Here is a 27,171-nt window from a genome sequence, read left to right as displayed (position 1 = left end):
TTTCTTTTGTTGCAACACATTATCGAATGTTACTGCATCTGTTTCCACTAACGCAATGTAGCTTACTTCTCTACGATTGGTATTTTCATACAGTTTTAACACTTTAAAATCCTTTCCGTTACATGAGTCATTTTGCTTAGTTAAGCATTCTACCAAACGCTCATTGCTAACTTTTTCAGTTAAACCAACAATTTTTATTTTCTTTTTTATTTCATCCTTATTTTTTGTTTTCTCTGCTTCGTAATCGTTTCCAATACCTTCTCTTACCTTTAGCTGGACTTTTTCACAGGCGTCTTTATTTTTACATTCTACAATAATGGCACCACTATTTACTTCTTTAACATTTTTAACAAGGCCTTCGGTAGGTTCGACAACTTTTTTTAGAGCTTCCTTGGTTTCCTTAGCTTTTTTGCCCTTCTTTTTCGGTTTAATGACAATTTTATTCTCATTTACAGAAGCGACCTGAGCATAAGATAGTTTTTCTGGCTGATCATTTGCCACGCGTAAATCGCTAAGCAATTCATTGCTCTTTTTTAATTCATTAGATAAATATTTTACTATCTCATTCTTCATTGCAATCAATTTTACTTCTATATTATGCTCTAAAAGGGAGTTGAAGTCCGTAATAATGCTACTTTTAATCTGGGAAAATTTATTACAAAATATCTGCTCGACTATCTGTTTAATATCAACGGCTTTCATTTTTGTTTCTTCACATTTATTAATCAAATGTTTGATTTCCACAAATTTAGTATTGGTATCCGATAATGCACATACATTACAGAACCATTTTATGTTCATATTATCTTCTATTATCTTTTTTTCATTTCTTTTAATATTACTGCATTTCAAGCAGAAACTATAGCCACACCCACCAGAGCATGCTACTATGTCATCTACCTGAAGCAGTTTCGCAGTACATTCTTTGCACTCTGCTGGCATTGTAAATGTATATCTTTATAAGACAATGTAAAAGATATGCAACTTTACATGGCAACTTTGTGATACATAACTTTAAATATTCGCAAGACTAGTTTGAAAAAATAACCTAAAAAATATGTATAAATATATATTTTTCTACCGTGATGGCAGCCCTGTTTTAGGCTGACACTTTTCACTCTTTTATGTCTTCCACTTGCCCTTTCTATCATTAAGGAAAGTCTTCACTATGTTTAGTAAAATTTTATATGAAAACATGCTAAAATTTTGTATTTTATACTAATAAAATAAAACAAAAATTTGGTCCTTTTTTCGATGAATTTTGGTCCCAAATGAAAACATGGTGTCGCTTTACCGAAAATGTCTCACTTGTATATACGAGGTTAACGAATAAACGGGATGATGTGTATATGCATATTATGCATGATAAGTTTCTACATAGGTATATTGTAATTCTTCTGTGAAAGTACATAATGTAAACAAATATGTATAGCAAGGGGCAACACGTTTTTACTATGATCTTTACTTATTTGTGCTTACAATTGTTTATTTTTCAGTTTTGCCTTTTTCCAAACAACAGCTGTTGTGTGGTTATTTCGATGTAACCATCTACTTTTGTGAGTAAAAATTATCCGGCTACTTTCGCGGGTAGAATACCAAAAGGATGTAAAAGTTGCCACATGATTTCGTTGCCGTGGTGAAGAATGTTGTTACCACACTAGAATCGGGGCGTAAGACGTACATTTGCATATGGGGTATTCCATCCCATTTCGACCAATTTTGAACCCGACCCCTTTAGAATTGGTTGAAAGTTTTTCTTCTTTTTCTAGCTTACGAAAGACTTTTTTCAGAATTTTTTTAAATTTTTTCATCCAACTCAAAAAAAGTTATGAATTTAAAAAAAAAACACCGTTTTTGTTTTTAAAATGCTATAACTTTTTCAAAAATTGACCGTTTGGGACCTTTTTTTTAAATTTGTTTTTAAATGTACTTTTCGGAAAAAATACAAAAAAATTTTTAAAGTTTTTTTTAAATTTTTCAGTTTTTCGAGATTTTTCGAATTTCGCCATTTTTTTTTGTTTTCTCATAAAAAACTTCAATCAATTCTGCAATCATCCCCACTAATCCCGGGGTGGGCCGTTTTTTTTATATTTTTTTTTTATTTAATTGAAAAAAAAATTTTCAAAAATAAAATTTTTTTTTATCAATTTTATTTACATAACAAAAAAATGTAAGAAAATGATTTTTAAGTATTCTTTTCTTTATATATTCTGGAAAATAGATAGAAAACTTACATGTTTACTGTGTCAGTCATTAATCCTGGTTATTTTAATCGTAGATTACCATAATATATAAAGAAAAGAAAAAAATAGCGAAATTCGAAAAATCTCGAAAAACTGAAAAATTAAAAAAAAAACTTTAAAATTTTTTTTGTATTTTTTCCGAAAAGTACATTTAAAAACAAAGTAAAAAAAAGATCCCAAACGGTCAATTTATAAAAAGTTATAGCATTTTGAAAACAAAAATGGTGTTTTTTTTAAATTCATAACTTTGAGTTGGATGAAAAATTTGAAAAAATTCTGAAAAACGTCTTTCGTTAGCTAGAAAAAGAAGAAAAACTTTCAGCCAATTCTAAAGGGGTAGGGTTCAAAATTGGCCGTTTGTTAATTTTTTCTCTACACCACAGCAGTATACCATCAATTGCCTCATCTGCACTTTTTGACGATTGCCAATTTTTGTCGGAAATTTCGTATATTTGCCCCATGTACAAACATCAATAACTTTCTTTGTGTGAATATTCGAAGATGAGGCAATTGATGGTACACTACTGTGGTGTAGAGAAAAAATTAACAAACGGGTATGAAGTGATAAAAGTAAAATAGTAGCTGTGCCCACGAAAAACATGCTCCTGAAAAAACTTTACGCAACCAAGCGCTTCCACTTTTCTGCTTCAACCGTGTTCGCTTTACCGAAAATGTCTCACTTGTAGATACGAGGTTAACGAATAAACGAGACGATGTGTATATGCATATTATGCGTGATAAGTTTCTACATAGGTATATTGTAATTCTTCTGTGAAAGTACATAATGTAAACAAATATGTATAGCAAGGGGCAACACGTTTTTACTATGATCTTTACTTATTTCCGCTTACAATTGTTTATTTTTCAGTTTTGCCTATTTCCAAACAACAGATGTTGTGTGGTTATTTCGATGTAACCACCTACTTTTGTGAGTAAAAATTATCCGGCTACTTTCGCGGGTAGAATACCAAAAGGATGTAAAAGTTGCCACATGATTTCGTTACCGTGGTGAAGAATGTTGTTACCACACTAGAATCGGGGCGTAAGACGTACATTTGCATATGGGGTATTCCATCCCATTTCGACCAATTTTGAACCCGACCCCTTTAGAATTGGCTGAAAGTTTTTCTTCTTTTTCTAGCTTACGAAAGACGTTTTTCAGAATTTTTTAAAATTTTTTCATCCAACTCAAAAAAAGTTATGAATTAAAAAAAAAAAACACCGTTTTTGTTTTAAAAATGCTATAACTTTTTCAAAAATTGACCGTTTGGGACCTTTTTTTTTTAAATTTGTTTTTAAATGTACTTATCGGAAAAAATACAAAAAAATTTTTAAAGTTTTTTTTTTCATTTTTCAGTTTTTCGAGATTTTTCGAATTTCGCATTTTTTTTTGTTTTCTCATAAAAAACTTCAATCAATTCTGCAATCATCCCCACTAATCCCGGAGTGGGCCGATTTTTTTTATTTAATTGAATAAAAAATTTTCAAAAATAAAATTTTTTTTATCAATTTTGTTTACATAACAAAAAAATGTAAGAAAATGATTTTTAAGTATTCTTTTCTTTATATATTATGGAAAATAGATAGAAAACTTACATGTTTACTGTGTCAGTCATTAATCATTAATGACTATTAATCCTGGTTATTTTAATCGTAGATTACCATAATATATAAAGAAAAGAAAAAAAAAAATGGCGAAATTCGAAAAATCTCGAAAAACTGAAAAATTAAAAAAAAACTTTAAACATTTTTTTGTATTTTTTCCGAAAAGTACATTTAAAAACAAATTAAAAAAAAACAAGTAAGCATAGTCGGCATAGCCGAAGACTTCATACCTTTCATGAGTGGGGCTGAACAATAATCTTATCCCGTTCGTAATCTCCGAATAATCGGATGTATAAGATAAGAAATATCTAGTGAACAGATCTGCATACCTAAACGATTTTTAAGATAAATATAAAATAAAAAATAGGTAGGTACTTTGTGTGAGGATGCAAAGTTTCAGGTTTTTTGTGGTCTGCGTGTAAAAACTATGACTACGAATCACGTATTTCAACAATATATGACGTAAACGTAACTATTTGATGAAATGTTTTGAATTTTGAAGCTTCTAGCCGTAAAAAAGGGGCAAAAATACAGTTTATATGGGGTATATAATATATGTACCACCGATCTCTATGATTTTTTCAGACAACAATATATGCTATATACGTGAAATTTGAAGCTTCTAGCTGTTAAAACGGGGCAGAAATTGCGCAAAGTTTCTTATCTGAACAATCGGTTGTATGAGATATATACTACATATACCACCGATCTCAATGATTTTTTCAGGCAACAATATATACTATACACGTAAGCATTTGGTGAAATTTGAAGCTTCTAGCTGTTAAAATGGGGAAGAAATTGTGCAAAGTTTCTTATCTGAACAATCGGTTGTATGAGATATATACTATATATACCACCGATCTCAATGATTTTTTCAGGCAACAATATATACTATACACGTAAGCATTTGGTGAAATTTGAAGCTTCTAGCTGTTAAAATGGGGAAGAAATTGCACAAAGTTTCTTATCTGAACAATCGGTTGTATGAGATTATATATACCACCGGCCTCTATGATTTTTTTCAGACAACAATATATGCTATACACGTAAACATTTGGTGAAGACTTCATACCTTTCATGAGTGGGGCTGAACAATAATCTTATCCCGTTCGTAATCTCCGAATAATCGGATGTATAAGATAAGAAATATCTAGTGAACAGATCTGCATATCTAAACGATTTTTAAGATAAATATAAAATAAAAAATAGGTAGGTACTTTGTGTGAGGATGCAAAGCTTCACGTTTTTGTGGTCTGCATGTAAAAACTACGACTACGAATCACGTATTTCAAAAATATATGAAGTAAACGTAGCTATTTGATGAAACTTGATGAATTTTGAAGCTTCTATCCGTAAAAAAGGAGCAAAAATGACAGTTTGTATGAAGTATATAATATATATACCACCGATCTCTATGGTTTTTTCAGACAACAATATATGCTATATACGTAAGCATTTGGTGAAATTTGAAGCTTCTAGCTGTTAAAACGGGGCAGAAATTGCGAAAAGTTTCTTATCTGAACAATCGGTTGTATGAGATATATACTATATATACAACCGATCTCTATGATTTTTTCAGACAACAATATATGCCATATACGTAAGCGTTCGGTGAAATTTGAAGCTGTTAAAATGGGGCTAAAATTGCGAAAATATATATATATACTATATATACCACCATTTATATACTATATATACCACCGATCTGTATGATTTTTTCAGACAACAATACATGCTATATACGTAAGCATTCGTTAAAATTTGAAGCCTCTAGCTCTTAAAATAGGGCAGTAATTACGAAAAGTTTCTTATCTGAACAATCGGTTGTGGGGGATATATACTATATATACGACCGATCTCATCAATTTTTTCAGGCAACAATATGTGCAATATACGAAAGTATATGGTGAAGTTTGAAGCTTCAATCTGTTAAATTGAGTAAGATATTACAAAAATTCTCTTTTTCTGAAAAATCGGTTGTATGGAGGATATAGTGGTCCGATCCGGCCGGTTCCGACAAATGTCTAATCGGACACCCAAATACACCCGCTCACCAAATTTTATCAAGATATCTCAAAAATTGAGGGACTAGTTTGTATACAAACAGACAGACGGACAGACAGACAGACGGACATGGCTAAATCAACTCAGCTCTTCATTCTGATTATTTCGGTATATTTAATGGTGGGTCTATCTATTTTCCTTTAAGGACTTACAATTTTGGGTTTCGTGACGAAATTAATATACCATTTCATTTTCATGAAAGTTATAAAAATAGGTAGGTACTTTGTTTGAGGATGCAAAGCTTCACGCTTTTTGTGGTCTGCATGTAAAAACTACGACTACGAATCACGTATTTCAAAAATATATGAAGTAAACGTAGCTATTTGATGAAACTTGATGAATTTTGAAGCTTCTATCCGTAAAAAAGGGGCAAACATGACAGTTTGTATGAAGTATATAATATATATTCCACCGATCTCTATGATTTTTTCAGAAAACAATATATGCTATATACGTAAGCATTTGGTGAAATTTGAAGATTCTAGCTGTTAAAACGGGGCAGAAATTGCGCAAAGTTTCTTATCTGAACAATCGGTTGTATGAGATATATACTATGTATACACCCGATCTCAATGATTTTTTCAGACATCAATATATGCTATACACGTAAGCATTTGGTGAAATTTTAAGCTTCTAGCTGTTAAAATGGGGCCGAAATCGCAAAAAAAAAAATATATATACTATATATACCATCATATATATTATATATATCACCGATCTCTATGATTTTTTTACACAACAATATATACTATATACGTAAGCAATCGGTGAAATTTGAAGCTTCTTGCTGTTAAAATGGGGCTAAAATTGCGAAAATATATATATATACTATATATACCACCCTATATATACTAAATATACCACCGATCTGTATGATTTTTTCAGACAACAATATATGCTATATACGTAAGCATTCGTTGAAATTTGAAGCCTCTAGCTCTTAAAATAGGGCAGTAATTACGAAAAGTTTCTTATCTGAACAATCGGTTGTGGGGGATATATACTATATATACCACCGATCTCATCAATTTTTTCAGGCAACAATATGTGCAATATACGAAAGTATATGGTGAAGTTTGAAACTTCAATCTGTTAAATTGAGTAAGATATTACAAAAATCCTCTTTTTCTGAAAAATCGGTTTTATGGAGGATATATGCTATAGTGGTCCGATCCGGCCGGTTCCGACAAATGTCTAATCGGACACTCAAATACACCTGCTCACCAAATTTTATCAAGATATCTCAAAAATTGAGGGACTAGTTTGCATACAAACAGACAGACGGACATGGCTAAATCAACTCTGCTCTTCATTCTGATTATTTCGGTATACTTAATGGTGGGTCTATCTATTTTCCTTTAAGGACTTACAATTTTGGGTTTCGTGACGAAATTAATATACCATTTCATTTTCATGAAAGGTATAAAAAAGATCCCAAACGGTCAATTTTTGAAAAAGTTATAGCATTTTGAAAACAAAAACGGTGTTTTTTTAAAAGTTCATAACTTTTTTTGAGTTGGATGAAAAAATTTGAAAAAATTCTGAAAAACGTCTTTCGTAAGCTAGAAAAAGAAGAAAAACTTTCAGCCAATTCTAAAGGGGTGGGGTTCAAAATTGGTCGAAATGGGATGGAATACCCCATATACATAGATGGACATATTCAGGAAACTTTTTATGGGAAAATCCGCCAAACTTTGGTTTTTTTGGAGAAATAATTTTTTTTTGAAACATGGTATCATGCAAATATCTTTTTGTTAGGAACATTGCCTCACAAAGATATAGTCAAAAGATCGAGCAAAATATATATAAATAGAGGTCGCAATGTTAAATATACATACATTTATTTCAACACTTCTGTACCGATTATATCAAAATTTTAACAAAACATGGAGATATATGCAGCTGTTAGCTATGTAAAATTTTTTTGATACACGAGACGCGGTTTTGTAGATATCGGTAAAAATATAAAACCGAATAACCGCTAAATATTTTTTACTGCAAAGTTTGCAACACATTTATTTTAACACCTTTCTACCGATTCTTTTGAAACTTTCAAAACATATAGGTATGTGAACGTGGTATGTTTAGGTAAAAAAGTTGTAATACCCGAGATCCGGTTTTGGAGATATTGATAAAAATATAAACCCGGAAAACCTTAAATTTTTTTTACCTATTTAAACACTTCTTAACCGATTGTGTTGGATCATGGATCAGGATGTACACATCTATGTGGAGTATATTTAGGTAAAATTTTGTTGATACCCGGTTTTAGAGATATCGGCAAAAATATGAAACCGGGTGACCGTCAAATATTTTATACCCGTTTGTTAATTTTTTCTCTACACCACAGCAGTATACCATCAATTGCCTCATCTGCGCTTTTTGACGATTGCCAATTTTTGTCGGAAATTTCGTATATTTGCCCCATGTACAAACATCAATAACTTTCCTTGCGTGAATATTCGAAGATGAGGCAATTGATGGTACACTACTGTGGTGTAGAGAAAAAATTAACAAACGGGTATGAAGTGATAAAAGTAAAATAGTAGCTGTGCCCACGAAAAAACATGCTCCGGAAAAAAATTTACGCAACCAAGCGCTTCCACTTTTCTGCTTCACCCTTAAAAACTAAAAGGGGCACATCCTACGTATTTTTAGTCCCTGATAGGCTATTATCGTGCATAATCAAAATTTCAATACTCAGTTGCCTCAAAAAGCTATAAGAAAAAAACTGTCAATATTGAAAATGACAAAAAAAAAATATCGCTAATAAATAATTTTGCTCATATTTTTAGAATATCCGTCTCAAAAACAATATTCAGCTCAAATTCCATAGCGTTCCAGCGATGCCTCAAAATTTTATCGAAAAAATTCAACAAAAGGAATGAAGGGTATCGCTTGAAAAAGTGTAAAAATCGACGTTTTTTATGTTTCGAAGTTCTGCAAAAACTTACTATCAACTTTCTTGATTTTTAAAATCATCAGATCGGATAGTCAAAAGGTCAAACTTAATGCCCTTGTACTTTTTTCTGGCCTTAAGTTTTTTGCCCGTGTGTAAAACACGAGTATCCAAAAAAGTAAAAGTTTTTGGGATTTGCCCATATGTCCTTTGTCTTTCTTTAAATGCCGCGCTTGGAAATGTCGTTAACAATAAATATGAACGAGCACTATCCTTTTATATCTTACATCGCGTTGTTTATATGTACATAGGTATGTATGTATTTCATCGAATAGAATAGAAAACTTTAACTGCTACTGACTGACCTAACCACGATCGTGACAGCAGATCGCTTAAAAAAAGATGCTTAAAGTAAAAGAGTTTCACACCGCAAGCAAGAACATTCTGTTGATCCAAGCATAAATCAAGGCATTTAAAAAAATCATAATGCCCAGGAGCAAAGTTTGGCAACATTTTACAATCGTGGAAAACACTGATAAATACTCCTGCAATTATTGTAATGCTGTGCTAAAACGCATGGGATCCACTAATTGTTTATGGAACCATTATAACTTCTAAGTGACGTCTGTAATTTTTGCAGCCTTTAGAGAAAGAAACAACTGTGTTGTGGTCTAAATTTATTTTAACAATATCCTTAGTTCCGCCAATTACAAATAGTTCAGTGTACATACACCTCAGATCGAACTGCAATGATTCCAGTTTTGTAAAGGATATCAAAAACGAAATTTCGGACGACTTGGTTCAACGGTTTGGGCTTTATACAACATTGGAAACACGATCCGTCGAACCATGTCACATCGCATCATTCTTAGATCCTCGATATAAGAATTTACTTTTTGAAAGTTCAGAGCGAAGATATGTACAACGACAAAAGAACTATATCAATCCGGTATAAACACGCCGTCAACTTCGGTGGCTCAGGATGTACCAACAGTGATGGATGTACTTCTTTGTGGATACAATATAAACGAAATGCAGGATGAGTACGAAAGATATATTTCAGAGCCTCAAATAAACCGCAATTTAGAGGCAAGCATTTGGTGGAAAGATCATGAAAAGCAATATCGCATACTTTCTATGCTAGCAAAGAAATATCTTGCCATACCAGCTACCTGCATAGCTAGCAAGTTCCTCGCGAGTTTTTTCAAGTGCTGGTAATATTATTAAGCCTTCAAGAAGTAAGCTTAAAGCATATCTTGTATCAGCTTTACACCAAATAAAAAAAATTATATTTATACAGATTTTGGAACTAAGTTATATATATAAATAAGAAAATCCGCTTATGTGACACTGAAATGAGTAATTAAGCTAAGATTGTTTTTATTGTATGTATATAAAAGGAATAAAAAAAGAAATTTTATCATGCAATTAAAAAATATTGTTCACTTTGAGGGGTAAAGGTTAAGGTTTTTTGCTTTTTGAATTTCTTATAACTCGAAATAAACCTCAAAACACTACTGATCATTTGTGAAGGTAAGTGATTTGTCTTCTGTTCAATACGGAGTTAAGGTACCCATACCATCCACAAAAAGAAGATGGTATTCTCATTTTATACTTTCCATTGCTTCGTTTTTTAATTATGAATAAATTACGCGATGCAGGATATAGAAGCATTGTGCTGGTTAATATTTATTGTTAATGACATTTCTAACCGCGGCATTTAAAGAAAGACAAAGGACATATACATAATCGATTAAAAAACCCACAACTAAAAACCGAAGGAAAAGTTTGCCTGAATATGTCCATCTATGCATATGGAAATCTACGTCTTAGAATTACCTACACGCAAGAAAGCGCTAGCAGTGGAAGGCAAAGGAAAGCAGTGGGTGAAGTGGAGCAAGTGAAGAAAACAAAAATAGGTGCTGATGCACACAATGTAAATGATGACGGAATAACTCTTCAACTCTTATACAATGAGATAATTAGCTTGAAGCAAATAAGTATTGACTTCCTCGCAACAATACAACAACTAAAGGAAGAAAACAATGAACTAAAAAGTAAAGTGAAGAAATTGGAAAATAAGTTGAATTGGAACGAACAAAAAAAATTGGAAAAGTCAATTGAGATAGTGGGAGTGCCGATAACTAATGAAGGGAATGCTAAAGAATGTGTCAAAAAACTTTTCAGTGATGTATTGAATGTGGTGGTTCCTGATGATGAAATTGAGGAATTAAAGATAAAACATATAAACGTAAGGGGACCTTCACCAGGAAGTAATATTAAAAATATCTGTATCAAATTCAAGTCGTATGAAAGTAAAAATAAAATTATGGTCGCTAAGAGAACTGCAAAGAAGAAATTAAATACATCGGTTTTTTCGGGCACGAACGCAAATTGTAAAAATATCTTCATTAATAATTGTTTTACCGGCTATAACCGTGGCTTGTTTTTAGAAGCTACAAAAGTTAAAAAGGAAAAAAATTTTAAATATTTGTGGCTAAGTAACTCAAGGTTACTTATGAAAAAATCTGAACATGATGGAGCTGTTTTCATAAGAACGTTTGAAGACCTAGCGGTTTTCTCTGTTTAGTTCTTTATTGTTTCATTTTTCATTTAATTTTTCATTTCCATAAATGAATACTAGAACGTTTTTTATAGACGACAGCTCTAATATAAATGTCAACATAAATGTCATAGAAGATTTAAACTTTTTAACAGTAGAAAGTAATACGTTAACCGTTGTTCATCAAAATGTGAGAAGCCTAAGACAGAATTTTAATTCATTATGTTTGAACCTGGAAGCCTTTGCACATCCTCCAGATATTGTTTTTGTGACGGAAATATGGATCTATTCTTATGAAGTTAATGATTACCATATTCCCGGTTACGATTTCTTCGCGAATACCAATGATTCATACTCGGCTTGTGGTGTCGGAGTATTCGTACGTAATATATATGAGCACGATATTTCACGTTTTTGTCTACCAAGTGCGGATATTTTAAAACTTAAATTGAATATTAATAAGGAACTAATTAGTTTCGTATGTGTTTATAGACTTCACTCAAAATCGGTACAGGAATTTCATGAAGAATTTTCTTCTGTTTTAGATGAGGAAACCACAGCGAATTTAGTCAAATTAGGAGATATCAATATTGATTTATTAAGCGCTAATGCTACAGTAGATAACCATCTTGAATTGTTGGCCAGTCATGGCTTAACATCTTTTATTAATAGTATTACCCGTCCAGATTCTGGAACAAATATATACCATTTTTATGGACGCTTTGATAATAATACACTTAGCCCATCTGCTGTTTTGAACTTTGATCTTGGAGTTTCTGACCATTGTATGACTGGACTGAAAATCAGTTGTCTAAATAATATGCGTAATGTTAAGAATAAGAGTCCGGCAGTCGTTCAAAAAATAAATTTTAGCGCTCTTTATAATTCACTTCGTTACGAAAAATGGGAAACTGTTTATGCTGAAATGGATGTGAGTAAAGCTTACAATTTATTTTTGACTACGCTTCAATCGCACATAACAAATTCTAGCTTTGTTACTTCACCTAAACGTTCTGAGACTATTCTAAAACCCTGGATCAATCGCGATCTACTTAAGAAAATTAAACTTAAAAATAAATTACGCGTCAAATGTCGCAAGCATCCTACAAACACTCGCCTCCGGAAGCGTGTAAAACACCTCACATGCAGTATAAATAAAGAACGTCGTTATAGGCATGACAGTTTTTATAAAAATAGATTTTTACCTGCGAAGGGTGACGTGAAGAAAGAATGGAATGTCGTCAATGATATTCTTAATCGGAAGACCAAACTAATGCGTTTGTTCTAGATATCGACGGTAAACTTGTTTATCACCCGTTAGAAATTGCCACTCACCTGAATGATTTTTTCATTACAATTGGTAAAGAGTCCGCTCCAAATAATAATAATATACGATGTACTTGCAATAACCGCTTAATTTACTCTGTAGATACTTCTCCAGGTTGTAGTTTCTTCTGTGAACCAATTTCTGAGTCAGAGATTTTAAATTTAATAAATTCTTTAAAAAATACTAATTCTTCTGGGAATGATGGTATCTCAAATCGTACTTTAAAGAACATTGCTTTCTATGTTGTTGACATTTTAAAGCATTTATTCAACTTAAGTATAGACACAGGTGTGTTTCCAGCCGATCTAAAATGTGCTATTGTCATACCATTACATAAGAAAGGTAATAAGAAAGATAAAAATAACTACAGACCTATTTCTCTCTTGCCATTAATCTCTAAGGTTTTCGAGAAGAGTGTTAAATGCAGAGTCTTACAATATTTGGATAAAATCAAGTTTTTTAGTCCATTGCAATATGGATTTCGGTCAGGAGTATCTACTGAAGACACTCTTCTTAACTTATGCTCGTTTATTTATAAAACAATGGATGTAAAAGGGACTTGTGTTAGTCTTTTTGTTGATATTACAAAAGCATTTGACATGGTTGACCATAATATTCTTTTAAGTAAGTTGCACTCAGCAGGTTTCCGTGGAAACGTTCTAGATTGGTTTAAATCATATCTAAATTTAAGAAGTCAAAAAGTGAAAGTAAACAATAATCTAAGCTCACCTAGATTAATTGATTTGGGTGTCCCGCAGGGCTCAGTCCTAAGACCAATTTTATTTCTGATTTATATAAACTCGCTTTTTTCAATGTCTTTTGTAGGAAAAGTCACAGCATTTGCCGATGACTACTTTTAATCTTTATGTGGATATAAATCACGATGTGAGCCTCCTAAGAGAATGGTTCGCTTCTCATAAGCTTATTGTAAGCCATAAAACTAAACTAATGTATTTTGGTCTTGGTGGAAAGGAAGCAACTAGTGGTGATATTATTTTTCACTCTGCAAGTTGTTTGCGGCACAAACTTTGTACTAGTGCTTGTATTGAAAACGAGTCTCGAGTTAATTATTTTCCTTATTTAAACTGTGACGCAATGTGTTTCAGCGTCGAAGTTGTCAATAATTTTAGATATCTGGGTGTCATAGTCGATCATAACCTAAGCTGGTCTTCGCATATCTCAGCTATGAAAGTTTACTTGCTAGCAACTGTTCGCTCTTTTTATCGCCTGCAAAAACTATGTGCAAATAGTGTATTGAAAATGATGTATTATGGACTTGTACAGTCAAAACTTCAATATGGCATAAGTTGCTGGGGCAGTGCATATTCTAGTAGAATTCGACCACTCTTAATGTTGCAAAAGTGTCTTATACGAAGAATTTGTAATGCTAACCGTTTAAACATTTTTTTTTATGAGAAGTGGTTATCTACATAGTCCAATATACACGTCACGTATGTTAAGGAGCAATTCTAATGCAACTGTTACTGTTCCTGCCTCACGCACAACTCTTTATCGAAACTTTTATACCATAGTATCGTGTATGATTTTCAATAAGCTTCCCGAATATATAAAAACAATTCGAAGAATAAGCGTTTTCTTAAAGCAGGTAAAACTATGGCTTCTTGGGTTGGGCCATGAAGATATTGAAGTTCTGTTACGGCCTATCACATAATTGGCTTCCAATTTAAAAACATTGCAACATATTTTATTACTACTTTTTTATTATTATTTAATGAGTTCACTAGTAAGTTGCTTGCTACGTAATGAACCGATGTGCTTATTTCTAGTTATTTTAATTACTTTATTTTAATATTTTATTCATCATCAATATTAAACCTTTCTAACTCCGTTTAAATGTTATTTGATTGCACCCCGCATTCTAACTTCCATTGTAATCATTAGAAGAAATGGCGTTATCACTGTTCTCATTTTGATCACTCAACGCCATTAGCTATTATCTTATTGTATCTACTTATTGTATGTTCACTAATGTACTAATGTTAAAATCTGTTAAATTTCATTCATAAGATAATACTGAATAATAAAAAAAAAAAAAAAAATGTATGGTTGTAGGACTGCGATCAGTCAGTAGCAGGTAGAATGCACGGGTATGTACACATAAAAGTATTGCAAAAAATTTAAAAGAAAAGAATTTCACCCGCAAGTCAGCTAGTCCAGGCATCAACAAAATGAAATAAAAAATAAATATAATACCTACACTAACCGTAAAAGTTTGGGGGGTTTTATTTCATATAAACCCTTCTTCCAGTTTCCTGAATACATATTAATACACATACAGAGATACCCACATGCACTTGTATATTAATTTAATTTCAAAGGAATCTGCAAGAATACAACATGTACATATGTTAGAATATACTTATATGCATATTTGGGTATTTATATTACAGAGTTTAACGCGTTCAAGGACAATCAAAATTTTAAGGAGCGGCAAAAACAGACAGACAGCCGTTTTTGAAACTAGTCACTAAATCCACTAGAATTTTGTTATGTTTAAAATGGATTACTTCAAACTTTATTTTAGGAAATTTTTTACCAAAGTTTTCAATTAAGTTAACATTGACATAAATAACTATTGGTTCATCAGACTTCGCAAAACATGTTGACAATGACATGTAAAAATATTTTTTTAATGGTGACCAATTAGATGTTTATACAAACCAAAAGATATCAAAACAAAACTTTTCCATACAACTTACATACATACATATGTTTGTATATGGGAAACAAAAATCCCTACCATATTAATCTTATTAAAATATGTACATGTACCATTATGTATGAACATTTACACACCTGTTTACTAATAAACAAAGTTCTGTGATTAGTACAGTGGTAAACGACCCCGATATTTCTAGCTTAAGACTCAACCACAACTTTGGTTACATAAATATATGTAACTAAATAAATGTATATTAACACAGCAACCCCATACAAACAAAAATATATGCACGTATACATACATGTAGATGCTCATATGTACAAGCGACGAGAGCAAGATAAACAGATTTTTTTATTTTACAATTCGAATAGTACTACTCGAATAATAATATTGGAATAATACTATTCGAATAGTGCGCACTATTCGAATAATAAGGAAAGGAATTCAAATAAAGTAATACAAAAATCGAATAAATATTATTCGATTTATTTGAAACGAATAAAATTATTCGTTTATTCGAATAAGGTTTATTCGAATATAATTCGAAAATAATCCCACCACTAGTAAAATCTACCCCGATCGTAGTAGAATTCAAAGGCAGTTATATATCATTGTGAATCAAACTAATACTGTTTTCACACAGAAACTTAATGATCTCATTTCACCTGCTAATGAAATCGTAAATTTTTTGCTTTCACACAGAAGTAACTGCTCGATTAGTATGAAGGATGAGACAGACAATCATGGCGGAACGATACAAGGTGGGAGCATGGTGACATATCTACAAACAAAAAAAATTCCATGTACTTGTAAATTCGATGGACAAATGTCAAAATCGTACTGCGCCGGCTGTTGATGTATCAAATCAATTAAAAAAGGTTATAATCAGCTGTTCGATGCGGCCACCTTGTATCGTTCCGCCATGCAGACAATGACATTTGCTTTGAAAACTAAGAAGCGGAAACGGAAGCGGAACGCTGCCAACAGAGTTGCATTGTGCTTTTGACTTCATTAGGCATTCGATTAGCTATTAATGAAATATTAATAGATTCGAATTTTGTAGGGAAGATTGAGCTCAATAAGCGTCTTAATGTAGAAAATTGCCTTTATTATTCAATAAGCCGTCTGTGTGAAATTAGTATAAGTGTGATATCTTCTGCGTAGACGTCAAAATTCCAAAGTGATTGGATCACCTGATTTGTAATTGACTATCGCTGTCTCAATCTGTATCTCTTCCTATCACCTGCTGAAGATAGCCGGCACTATGCGCCGCCATATTGAACACCCTGTCAAAACGATAAAAAGTATCCATATTGAACATCCTGTCAGGTAGTTGACAGATAAGATATCACACTTAGTTTGATTCACAATGTTATATGTGATAGACAACCCTCTAAAATATGCATGCCGAACATGTCAGAATAAGGGAAAGCGTCAACGGGATGGGAGCATCTGAATATTCATTTAATCATGCAAGACAGGAAAAAAACTATTTGAATTTTTCATTGTTCACTGTTCTATCGAATTCCGTAAAAAAGTAATTTTTGAAAAGAAAGGAAAAAGTACTCAGCGTTTGCACTCTAAGCCGAAGATACATATATAGATTACGTTAGTGACTCGCCTTAAACTGTCGTTTTTACCACGCCCCGTTTTGGGTGCTTCTTTTGCATTGACTAAGTGACGAGCTCCCCAATTACATTGTACGAACCGCCATGCTCCTGCCACGTATACGGCATTCCATGAGTTACGGAAACGAGAATCCTGGAATTTGACACCTGGTTGGTATCCTGCACTTTTTGAATAGCCTTTAATTACAACACAATGTAAACCGGCGTAGCTACAGAGTCGCTTGAATAGCACATGATAGCTTTCTGTTCCATATTTGATGCCACGTAATAATCCCATCGGCGTATCCCCACGCAAATCATCATCGAAATGCATTGCATTAAGATTTTTGACGGTTATCCAACGAAAGATCGTTCGAGCCTTTTCTATATCTGTAGTGCAGCGACCGACTAACTGTCGTACTAAGTCAGTGAAGGTCTTCTGATCCTCTTGTGCCACCTTTATCATAAAGAAATTATTAAAATACATTCAACGCTTAGACTATTTGTGAAAATATGTGGTGTTTATAGTTTTCGTAGTATAACATACCGATATTGCAATACGATCGACATCTTCGAATTCGATAGGGTCTGTATATATTTGGAATTTGCTAACAGCTGGAGGCGCTGGAATCGGTGCTACCATTGGATATTCCATTGGCAAAGCACCTTCGTCAAATTCATCATCCAAAAATATGCTCTCATTTTGCATGTATTCGGACCGACGTGCGCTAATCAATTCCAACATTTCACTTGATTGACGATCTACCAATGCCGCCGTTTCGTATCTTTCGTGTTCTAACATTTTTCGTGTGATACTTTCTTTTTTTTTACTCCGACGTAGTGTCATATTCTTTTCTAAATCTTCCTTTTGTTGTTCGTGTCGCAGTGTCAGGATATTCTGTTCCTCACGATTGCGTCGCGAAGTTGCAAGCTCTTTTTCAAATTTATGTGTGAGCCGCTGCAGCTCCCGTTCCCATTCATCTTGGAATTCGGATTGTATTTTCCGGTCTTCCTCTTCTCGTTTTCGTGCGAATTTGCGATATAAGTCATCTTCTTCCTTGCGATGCTTCATCTCCAGATGAGCTTGTTCCTCGCGTGCCTATTCCATGAGTAGAGAGAGAAAAAAATTTATAAATTGCATCTCCATACATTCTTAGATATTTACAATGCATTTTTAGCTTAGGATGCTCGTAAATGTTAAATCACCAACTAATGAAGGATGTATATTGGAACGGTTTTCCGTCATCCCTTGTCAAATTTGGTTTCGAGACAAACCGGTTTCGGCGTTGTGCCATCATCAGTGTCGATTTTCGTTCTGATCTGTTGTTGTAGTTTGTCTTGTATTTATAGTTCGTAGGTATATTAGCAGGTATTGTCAAAATTGATGCTTGTGAATGTATTTATGTGTATGTGTTCATTCAGAACCGAGGGTGGCTTTTACTGATCGATTTGTGTGGCTGACTGAGACAGGTAAAGTCAGTAATTCTAGTGGTTTGACCTTCTTTGTGGGTTTGTTGCTTTGGTGCGTTTATTGTTTTGTGTTTATTTGTTGTTCTGTGTTTGTCTGTTGTACCTGTGTGATTACTTTGTTTCTTGTAAACAAGTTTTAAAGGTTCAAATATTGTGTCAGAAATTGCTATGATAGCCAATGTTATCAATGACTAAGTAATTATTTCATCGACTAGTTATCGCAAAGTTATCGATTATCTATCGATGTGTTACCAAAAAGTTATGTAAAATTATTGGTTTAACATCGAAAAGTTATTGATATGTTTTAAAAAGGTTATCGATTTATTATCGAAGTGGTTCCAATTTGTTATCGCGTCGTTTTTGATTTGTTATCGACAAATTATCGATTTGTAATAAATAACTTTTCGATTTATTAAATTAACCTCCGCTATGGTAGCACCTTGTCGCGGTGCGGGGGCTTATGATGCTCCCGTGAGGTACTGAATATACTGTGACGAATATTAGCAACACTAAGGGATACTATCATCTCTAATCCGATACTAAGCAGTGACTCATATGCACATCAACAAATCAATCATTATGTCTGTCCATATGTCCATACGAGCAGCGGAGAGTAACGCACAAACACATGCATATATCTGAGATACTCCCAAAAGTATGCAATCATTTGCGCAAGTATCACTCACATATTCACGCGCATGGGCTGAGAGAAACTTTAAAATCGTGGATCTATTTCTAGAAATAGAAGCGCCTAGAAATATGTCAACGAGGAAACCAAACAGTATAACAAGCAGCAACAGTTGAGGCACGACAATCAGTTTGATTTAAGCAAGCTATCAGTTGCGAAGTATAAGTGTTATTGTGAAGTACTTTAATAAAGGCCATTTTGCATTATTGAATAGTGGAGTTATTATTCAACAGTTTAGTGATTCGAACGTTGGTAGAAGGTTGCAGATAAGAGGAATTGCACTAAATTCTTTACAATTGGTGTCAGAAGAGGAATTGTTGAATAAATTCCGGAAGATTTTGGGCACAACAAGGACATGGCAAAGTGAGGTGAATTGAAGATCCAGCAACTGAAGAAGGAGTTGGAGAGCCGTGGATTGAATACACCCGCCAACAAACTCGAACTTCAGGCACAACTGCGAGAGGCAATGGAATTAGAAGGAATTAACGTGGAAGAGTATGTCTTTCATCTTGATGGCGATGAGACAACAAAATTTTAGGAAAAAAATGAAACACCGCAGACAGTTACCACCACAGACTTGAACATTATATTGGCTGCAATATCTGCACAAACATCGACAGTAACATTAATGTCGTCGCAAATAGCATCCCAACTGGAATCGCAGGAGACACGTTATCATCCAACATGGAAGCACAGGAGGCAGGCATTTCAGAAATGTCGTCGCAAATGTCATCTGAACTGGAAGAATAAAAGACAAGTATAGCATCCCAACTGGAATCACAGGAGACACGTATAACATCAAAGATGGAAACACAACTGAAAGAACAAGAGGCACGCATAACAGTACAACTCGAAGCGCAAGAGGCGCGTATATCATCAAAACTCGAAGCGCGTTTGGACGAGAAAATAACGCAGTTTGAGGAAAAAATCTAAGCCGAGGTGGATGCTTTGAGACGTCGTATACAGGAGTTGCAATTAAATCGCCCAGCTGTTTCAGCAAGCAATCCATAGGTAAAAACACCATCCTTTGACGGTTCTGTTCCTTTCCAGGTCTTTAAGCTACAGTTTGAGAAGACCGCAGCAGTGAACAACTGGAATGCTGAAGAGAAAGTTGCAGCTCTATTCGTAGCATTGAAGGGGCCAACAGCCCAAATCCTACAGACGATTCCCGAAGGAGAGCGGAACAACTATGAAGCATTGATGGCCGCTGTCGATAGATGTTATGGAAGCGAACATAGAAAACAGATATACCAAATTGAGTTGCAAAACCGTCACCAAAGAGCGAATGAGACTTTGCAGGAGTTTGCCTCGGATGTTGAAAGATTGGCTCATCTCGCAAATGCGGACGCACCCGTGGAATACACCGATAGGTAAAAATCCAGAGTTTTATACATGGCATACGGGACGTGGAAACGAAGCGAGCTACATACGCAAACCCAAAGCTGACATTTGCTGAAACGGTATCACATGCATTGACTCAGGAAATTGCCTCACTATTGAGTAAACCAGCATACAAAGCTCATCGTGTGGAAGTAGAAAGACCAGAGTGGGTAGACGCAATTTTGGAAGCTTTCAAAGGATCACAACAGAAAAATGGCCACATTGCACGTCATTGCAGCACCGGTATTAATAGTTCCAACAATGTGGCTGGTCGTAATCGTAAAGTTGGAGGAGATACGCAAGTGCGAGTCAGATGTAAAGAACGAAAACTTGCCCCAGCTATTGAATGTCCGGTGATATCTGTGTCACGAATTGGAAGGAAATCAAGCAGTCTTACCATCAGAGGGAATATGGATGGCAAAGAATGTGTACCGACTGTAGATACGGGCGCATCTCATTCCTTGATTCGATCTGATTTGGTCAACATGAGAGTAAAGCCATTACCTGGAGCATGGTTGTGTACGGTCACTGGCGAGTATAACCAAGTCCTGGGAGAAGTGATCTGTGAAGTCTTAATTGGGAAGGCCATGGTTCTACACAAATTCGTTGTGGCGGAGATCGTTGATGAAGTCATATTGGGAGTGGACTTCTTAGTTGACCATGACATCAGGATCGATATGCGGAGAAAGAGTATGCGCTATAAAAACGAGGATGTGCCACTTAACTTTAGTTTGGAGAAAAGTTCAGCAGTAAGCGAGTGCTGGTGGAGGAGATTCGACAGAGACCACAAAAGTCAAGGAAAGTAGATAGGGCAAAGGTTGATGGAACGAATGGGCCAAACAAATCAAAACCGAAGGTACCTGCGAGAGAAACACTGGCATTGAAAACCACTAATGGACGCACTAAAACGAACGAAATAATTTCCTAGAAAAAATGGAAGGATGGTTTCAAGCCAGGGCGCACTACTGTTGGGAAACGTCGGAACGATACTGATTATGTGAAGCCAATCCGTCCAGCGCAAGCTCTGCGAAGTAGTTCATTGGCCAAAGAACAGAGTGTGAGGGAACAGCCCAGGGTAATAAGTAGTAGGATTAAACGCAGGTACTATGAGGACTATAATTCGGAAGGTTTCTTGGAAGGAGATTGGGTACTGTTATACAACCCTCACTGGCGGAAAGGTGTTCCATCCAAATTTTGGTGCAGTTGGGAAGGCACGTGCAGAGTTGTGAAGAGGATCAGTGATGTCATCTACTGCATACAAACAATTGGGAAACCATGAAATAGAAGAGTGGCTCATTTGGAGATGCTGGCGGCGTTTAGATCGGGAAATTTGTCTGATCGGGACGATCAGACTTAGGTGGAGGGCAGTGTGAAGCAACACTAAGGGATACTATCATCTCTAAGCCGATACTAAGCAGTGACTCGTATGCACACCAACAAATCAATTATTATGTCTACCCATATGTCCATACGAGCAGCGGAGAGTAACTCACATGCATATATCTGAGATACCCCAAAAGTATGCAATAATTTGTGCAAGTATCACTCTATAAAATCGTGCATCTGCAGTTATAGCTGAGAAATTTACAGCTGATAACTAACTAGTAAATTCTACAAATAAAAGCGCCTAGAAATATGTCAACGAGGAAACCAAACAGTATAAAAAGCAGCAACAGTTGAGGCACGACAATCAGTTTGATTTAAGCAAGCTATCAGTTGCGAAGTATAAGTGTTATTGTGAAGTACTTTAATAAAGGCCATTTTGCATCATTGAATAGTGGAGTTATTTATTCAACAGTTTAGTGATGCGAACGTTGGTAGAAGGTTGCAGATAAGAGGAATTGCACTAAATTCGTTAAAATACAAAAGAGAGACTGCGGTCTCCTCCACCTGTAGTATGGTTCGAGCTCCCTCGAGCGGTAACCAAGAACTGCTGTTTTTGCCTTAACGGCTATGGGTATGCGGCCGATTTGCCCTTTTGCGTCTGCTTCCTAATGTTAGAGGCGGCACCTGACACACACAGCCTTAACGGCACGTGTGCGTCTGTTCCCATGTTAGGGATGGCACACAACGCCATCTGTTTTCCAAAGTTAGGGTCGGTCGATTCCGAGTCTTTTAGAAGGAGTGGTAGACTTGAAAGAAACGCCAAGGGTAATGGCGAATTCGGTTCGTCGAGTATGAACGGAAAAGAAGCAGGAACAGTTACGGTGTACGGGGTCGGATCCCCAGTAACGGCGTAGATGGTGACGGACTTCTCAGTCTGTAGAGCGGGCGAGGTGTCTAAACATTGCCAGTGCTACTGAGGATGAGTTATCATCACTGGTGAACGACGACGATGAAATAGACTCCGAGGCTGAGAGCGTTCTGCTGAATGACAAAGCCCAGATGTCAAAAGCTTAGAGTAGAATGTAAAAAGAGAGCAGAAAGCCCTGAAGGGCTACAAAAACTCTTCCTACTACCTTCGGAAGATTCAGAGGAAAGATCCTGCCACTCTCTCTGTGAAAAAAGGGTCTTAATAAGAAACATATTAAGGTAGTAGCAAAGTACAAGGCAACTAACGCTGATGACGATCGGAAAGTAGGGCCAGGCGATCAGGGCAAGGGCGTTAACCAAGTAACCACGCCTGGATCGACGGTCGCACAACGCCGGAAAATAATTAGGTCCGATGAGGGATCGGAGAAGGGTCGAAAAAGCGGAGACCTCACATTACCTTCGACTGCCCCTCAGGTCTACAAATAGCCATCATCGACAAAGTTGACCCTGACGGGAAGATAACGCCAGAATGATGGTTGCTTGTAGAGGGAAAACTCATGGAAATGATGCTCGAAGCCGACAGCGAGGAAATATCCTTCGACGGAGTGGGCTGACAGGAGAGCATCAAGGTCGTCGGCTGCTGCAACAAGAAATATCTGGATTTCTTACCGAAGGCGGTCCGCGGCTTGGGCGCTCTGTGGTGGGGAGCACAGTTGGAGTTGATCCCTCGCCCCAGCTTACAGCTTCGTCCGGTGGTCTCAGTGTGGATGCCACCTCCAGTAATGGCAATGGAATCCATACTGAGACTACTAGGCAAGCAGAACAAGAAGCTAAGGGAAAACCAATGGCAGGTGGTCTCGATGACCCCCTCCAAAACGAAGGCAGGCAACGACCTATTGATCGCAATCCATCAAACCCCACTGCAAGCCACAAAGAGGCTTAATGGGTTCTTCAGGTTTGGGCTGGTCTCCCTTAAGGGTTTTGTGCGTGATGACAAGTCAGATGCGGCAAAGGAAGAAGCTAGCTATTTAAGTAAAGAATTTTCATATCTTTAAATTTTTTAAATATCTCACAACATTTTCATTTTGAAATAACTTTCAACATAAAACAACTAAAAAATAGTTTACAAAAATATAGTATATCTAACAATTTATAGTATGTATATTTAACATTTACTCCCGAAAATATAGTGTTAGTTAATTGTTATTCTACTTAATTTTTTTGTATTTGTAATTTTTAAATATTTAATAATCATATATGTAATACTCCTATATTGCTAATAGAAAATGCTCGCAATGTGTTTTGAATTCGAAATCAAAACAAGACAGCCTATAAAAGTTTTGTGATTGTAGCAGCATAAGTGTGACAAGAAAAAATTAAGATGTAAGTACATTCGATTATTGAACACAAAAACAAAAACGTTTAAACAGAAATATATCGGCACTCTGATGTTTGGGTATGTACCTAGCTTTTTGAAGCAATATAGGAGTATTACATATATGTATGTTAATAATCAAGTTTTATTTTGCTTATGAAAATTTTTGAATCAATCAAAAAGAAAATTTTTGATAGTTAAAAAAGATAAAATAAATATTCAATGATGTAATAATAAAGGAGATTTCAACAACATAACCTTACTTTTTCGGTAGCTCTATTTTCCAGTATTTACTTGTATTACAAAAGTATGAAATTTTGATTGCTTCATTTTTCATACAAAATTCCCCAAAAAATTTGTTTTCTGCAAAACTTTTTCACATTCTCGTCGTCGGATTTGTAAACATGTATCAAATATACATTTTATGACAGCTGATCTTTTAAAATTATCACACACACACAAACATCACTAATGGCCCTATTACGAAAATCTTCTAGAAAATTCAAGCTACATAAATATTTAAACAGACATAAACTTTCCTAATTTTGGAAAATATACATACATAGCATTTAGATCACCTTATTTGCAGTAATTAAAAGAAAATTTTTGGTTATATTTAATTATTTAGTTATACTTTTTAATTTTATCTGCAATATTGATACAAAGGTTGAAGGTATATTGTGGCAGCGAACAGAGGTTCGTCCTGCTGTTCTTCACACAAATCACACACAGAGGATTGTGCATTCACGAGTTCAAAATTGCTTCGTTCTGCGCATCTATGTCACACTTGACTGCTTCAGCAAATGAAAGAAAGAGAGAAAAAAACAAGAGCTAAAGGAAAATGAAAGAAAGAGAGAAAAAAACAAGAGCTAAAGGAAAATGAAAGAAAGAGAGAAAAAACAAGAGCTAAAGGAAAATACCGTAAATAGTGCCCATAAAAAACAGCTGAACTAAAGTTTACATGCGCAATGCGCTACCTTTTCTAATTCCATCAAGGTTCTTCATACCACTCATACAAGGTGACAGCACGGTGACAACTTAAATAAAACCTCCATGTACTTTGTTTTTGTAAATCGATGGACTAATGTCAAAATCGTACTGCGCTGAAAGTTGATGTACCAAATCATATTAAAAAATTAAAAATCAGCTGTCTCCGTGCTGCCACCAAAGTTGTACAAACCGTCGTACCGTGGATAGGCGAGTGTGCAGATAACTCTAAAAACAAAATGAAGCGTGCTCAAAGTTGGCAGAAGCTTTTAGAAAAATATAAAGAAATTGACCCGCAAGCCACAATTGACATCGCCAAAAAACGAATTAATGGCATGTGGGGATATTGCTGTCAAAAATTTTAAATCCTCGAAGCTTTCACCTGATGACAAAAATCTTAGAGTAGCTGAAAGCCGCGCATGGGGCGTAATCGCTCCTCTCATGAATGTGTCCTTTTTTATTAAAGGCTCTACCATCGATAGAAGTTCTTGATAACTTTCATTATTCATCCGTACAAAATTTTTAAATTTTTTTTCAGATTTTGTTTCAAGTTCTTTAAGGAGTGGAACGTGTGAATATTTTGCTCCCTCTATGTAAAAATTTTCACTCCAAAAGCGTTGTTTTCGTTTCCTCGCTCTAATTTTATTTTCATTTTCAACGCAAACAGAAATTGCAATTAGCGCTATTATTTCTTCGTTTTTCGATGACATGATGTTCACTCTATTGTGAATGATAACTAAGTGTGATATCTTCTGCATAGACGTCAAAATTCCAAAATGTTTGGATCACCTGATTTGTAATTGACTATCGCTATCTCATTCTGCATCTCTTTCTATCACCCGCTGAAGATATGCGCCGCCATATTGAACAGCCTGTCAAAATGCGAAAAAGTAGCCATATCCTGTCAGGCAGTTGACAGATAAGATATCACACTTAGTTATCATTCACAATGGTTCACTCGGTCAGCGATCACTGCAACTGATGTCTGTACTACGTGTTTTAATACCCTTCAAAAAACGCGAGTACTCCATAAATAATGTAAGGAATACTCCTTTGGGAGTATAGGAGTGTTCCAAAACTAATCTGTACTCATACAAAAAATGTGCTCCAATTAACATTGCGATGTCCTAAGAGAGGAGTAGGTGATCCCACTGTCGCTTTGTTTGTGAGTATTCCATAGAGTACATACGTGAGAGTACTTTCCAAAGTACTTTCACTGTAGTACTCCATGGAGCACCCACAGAGGATCATATGCCAAAGTACTAAAAAGTAATTGTGTCGGAAAGAATTATCGGAGTGAATTTAATTTAAAATGAAAGTAAATGAAGAGGGGCAATACAACTTTTATATTTTTTACTACGAATATTCTTATGTTATTTAGCATTTGCGTGAATAAAGAAACTAATATTTCTCTATACTATAGTATGTATACATAAAACCAGTGCGCGGTTGCATTTTATCAGAGTTGCCATAGTAAAATTTTATAATCAGTTGTTTGTATGCAATACTTTACTTTTGGCAACTCTGTTCGATCGTCATCGTGTCGTGATCAAAATGAGCAATGATCGGCTGATGGTGGCCTGTAAACGCATTGCAAAGGAGTATTGTTAGAGTACTCCAACATGAAGAAAATGGAACACGTAATCCAACAATTTTTGCAGGGTTGTGTATAGATCTCAATACGCGACGGGGTGTGTAGACCAAGTGTGCTCGTGTATAGGCAGCTTTCCACACAATTCCCTACGTAACCTCAATTTAAGCTGCCAAACCATATAGTAAACAATTATTTTCTGTAAAATTTTCACGGTTCTCTTTTATTTTGTGCTGCCTATCAGAGGTGTAAATTTTTCTATGAAAAAAACAAACCACATCTCTAAAATTTGATCATAATTACCACATATCTAGTTATATAATGAACGATTAGGAGTTAAGTATGAAAATGAAGATAATCTCGTTATACATATGTATGTAAACTAGGTCTTAAAATGAAGCTAAATCTTAAATCATGTTTAAACCAATAAAACTCT

At 34.9% G+C, this 27,171-nt stretch overlaps 1 protein-coding gene across 6 annotated transcripts in view; it reads right to left on the bottom strand.

The window, feature by feature from the left end:
- Nucleotides 1–27,171, bottom strand: part of Hil (Hillarin) — a 306,146-nt gene that overhangs the window by 90,107 nt on the left and 188,868 nt on the right. For all 6 annotated transcript variants that reach the window (XM_067773502.1, XM_067773499.1, XM_067773504.1 and 3 more), the window contains exons 5-6: nucleotides 17,539–18,090; nucleotides 17,006–17,448 (exon numbers count right to left, since the gene is read on the bottom strand). In XM_067773502.1, the coding sequence (XP_067629603.1) occupies nucleotides 17,006–17,448; nucleotides 17,539–18,090 (995 nt within the window). The remainder of the gene's footprint in view (nucleotides 1–17,005; nucleotides 17,449–17,538; nucleotides 18,091–27,171) is intronic.

Source organism: Eurosta solidaginis, chromosome 3 (assembly GCF_040869045.1).
Source record: "Eurosta solidaginis isolate ZX-2024a chromosome 3, ASM4086904v1, whole genome shotgun sequence".
Classification (NCBI taxonomy): Eukaryota; Metazoa; Arthropoda; class Insecta; order Diptera; family Tephritidae; genus Eurosta; species Eurosta solidaginis.
The sequence above is the reverse complement of the archived record's forward strand: the minus strand, read 5'-3'. Positions and strand labels throughout refer to the sequence as shown.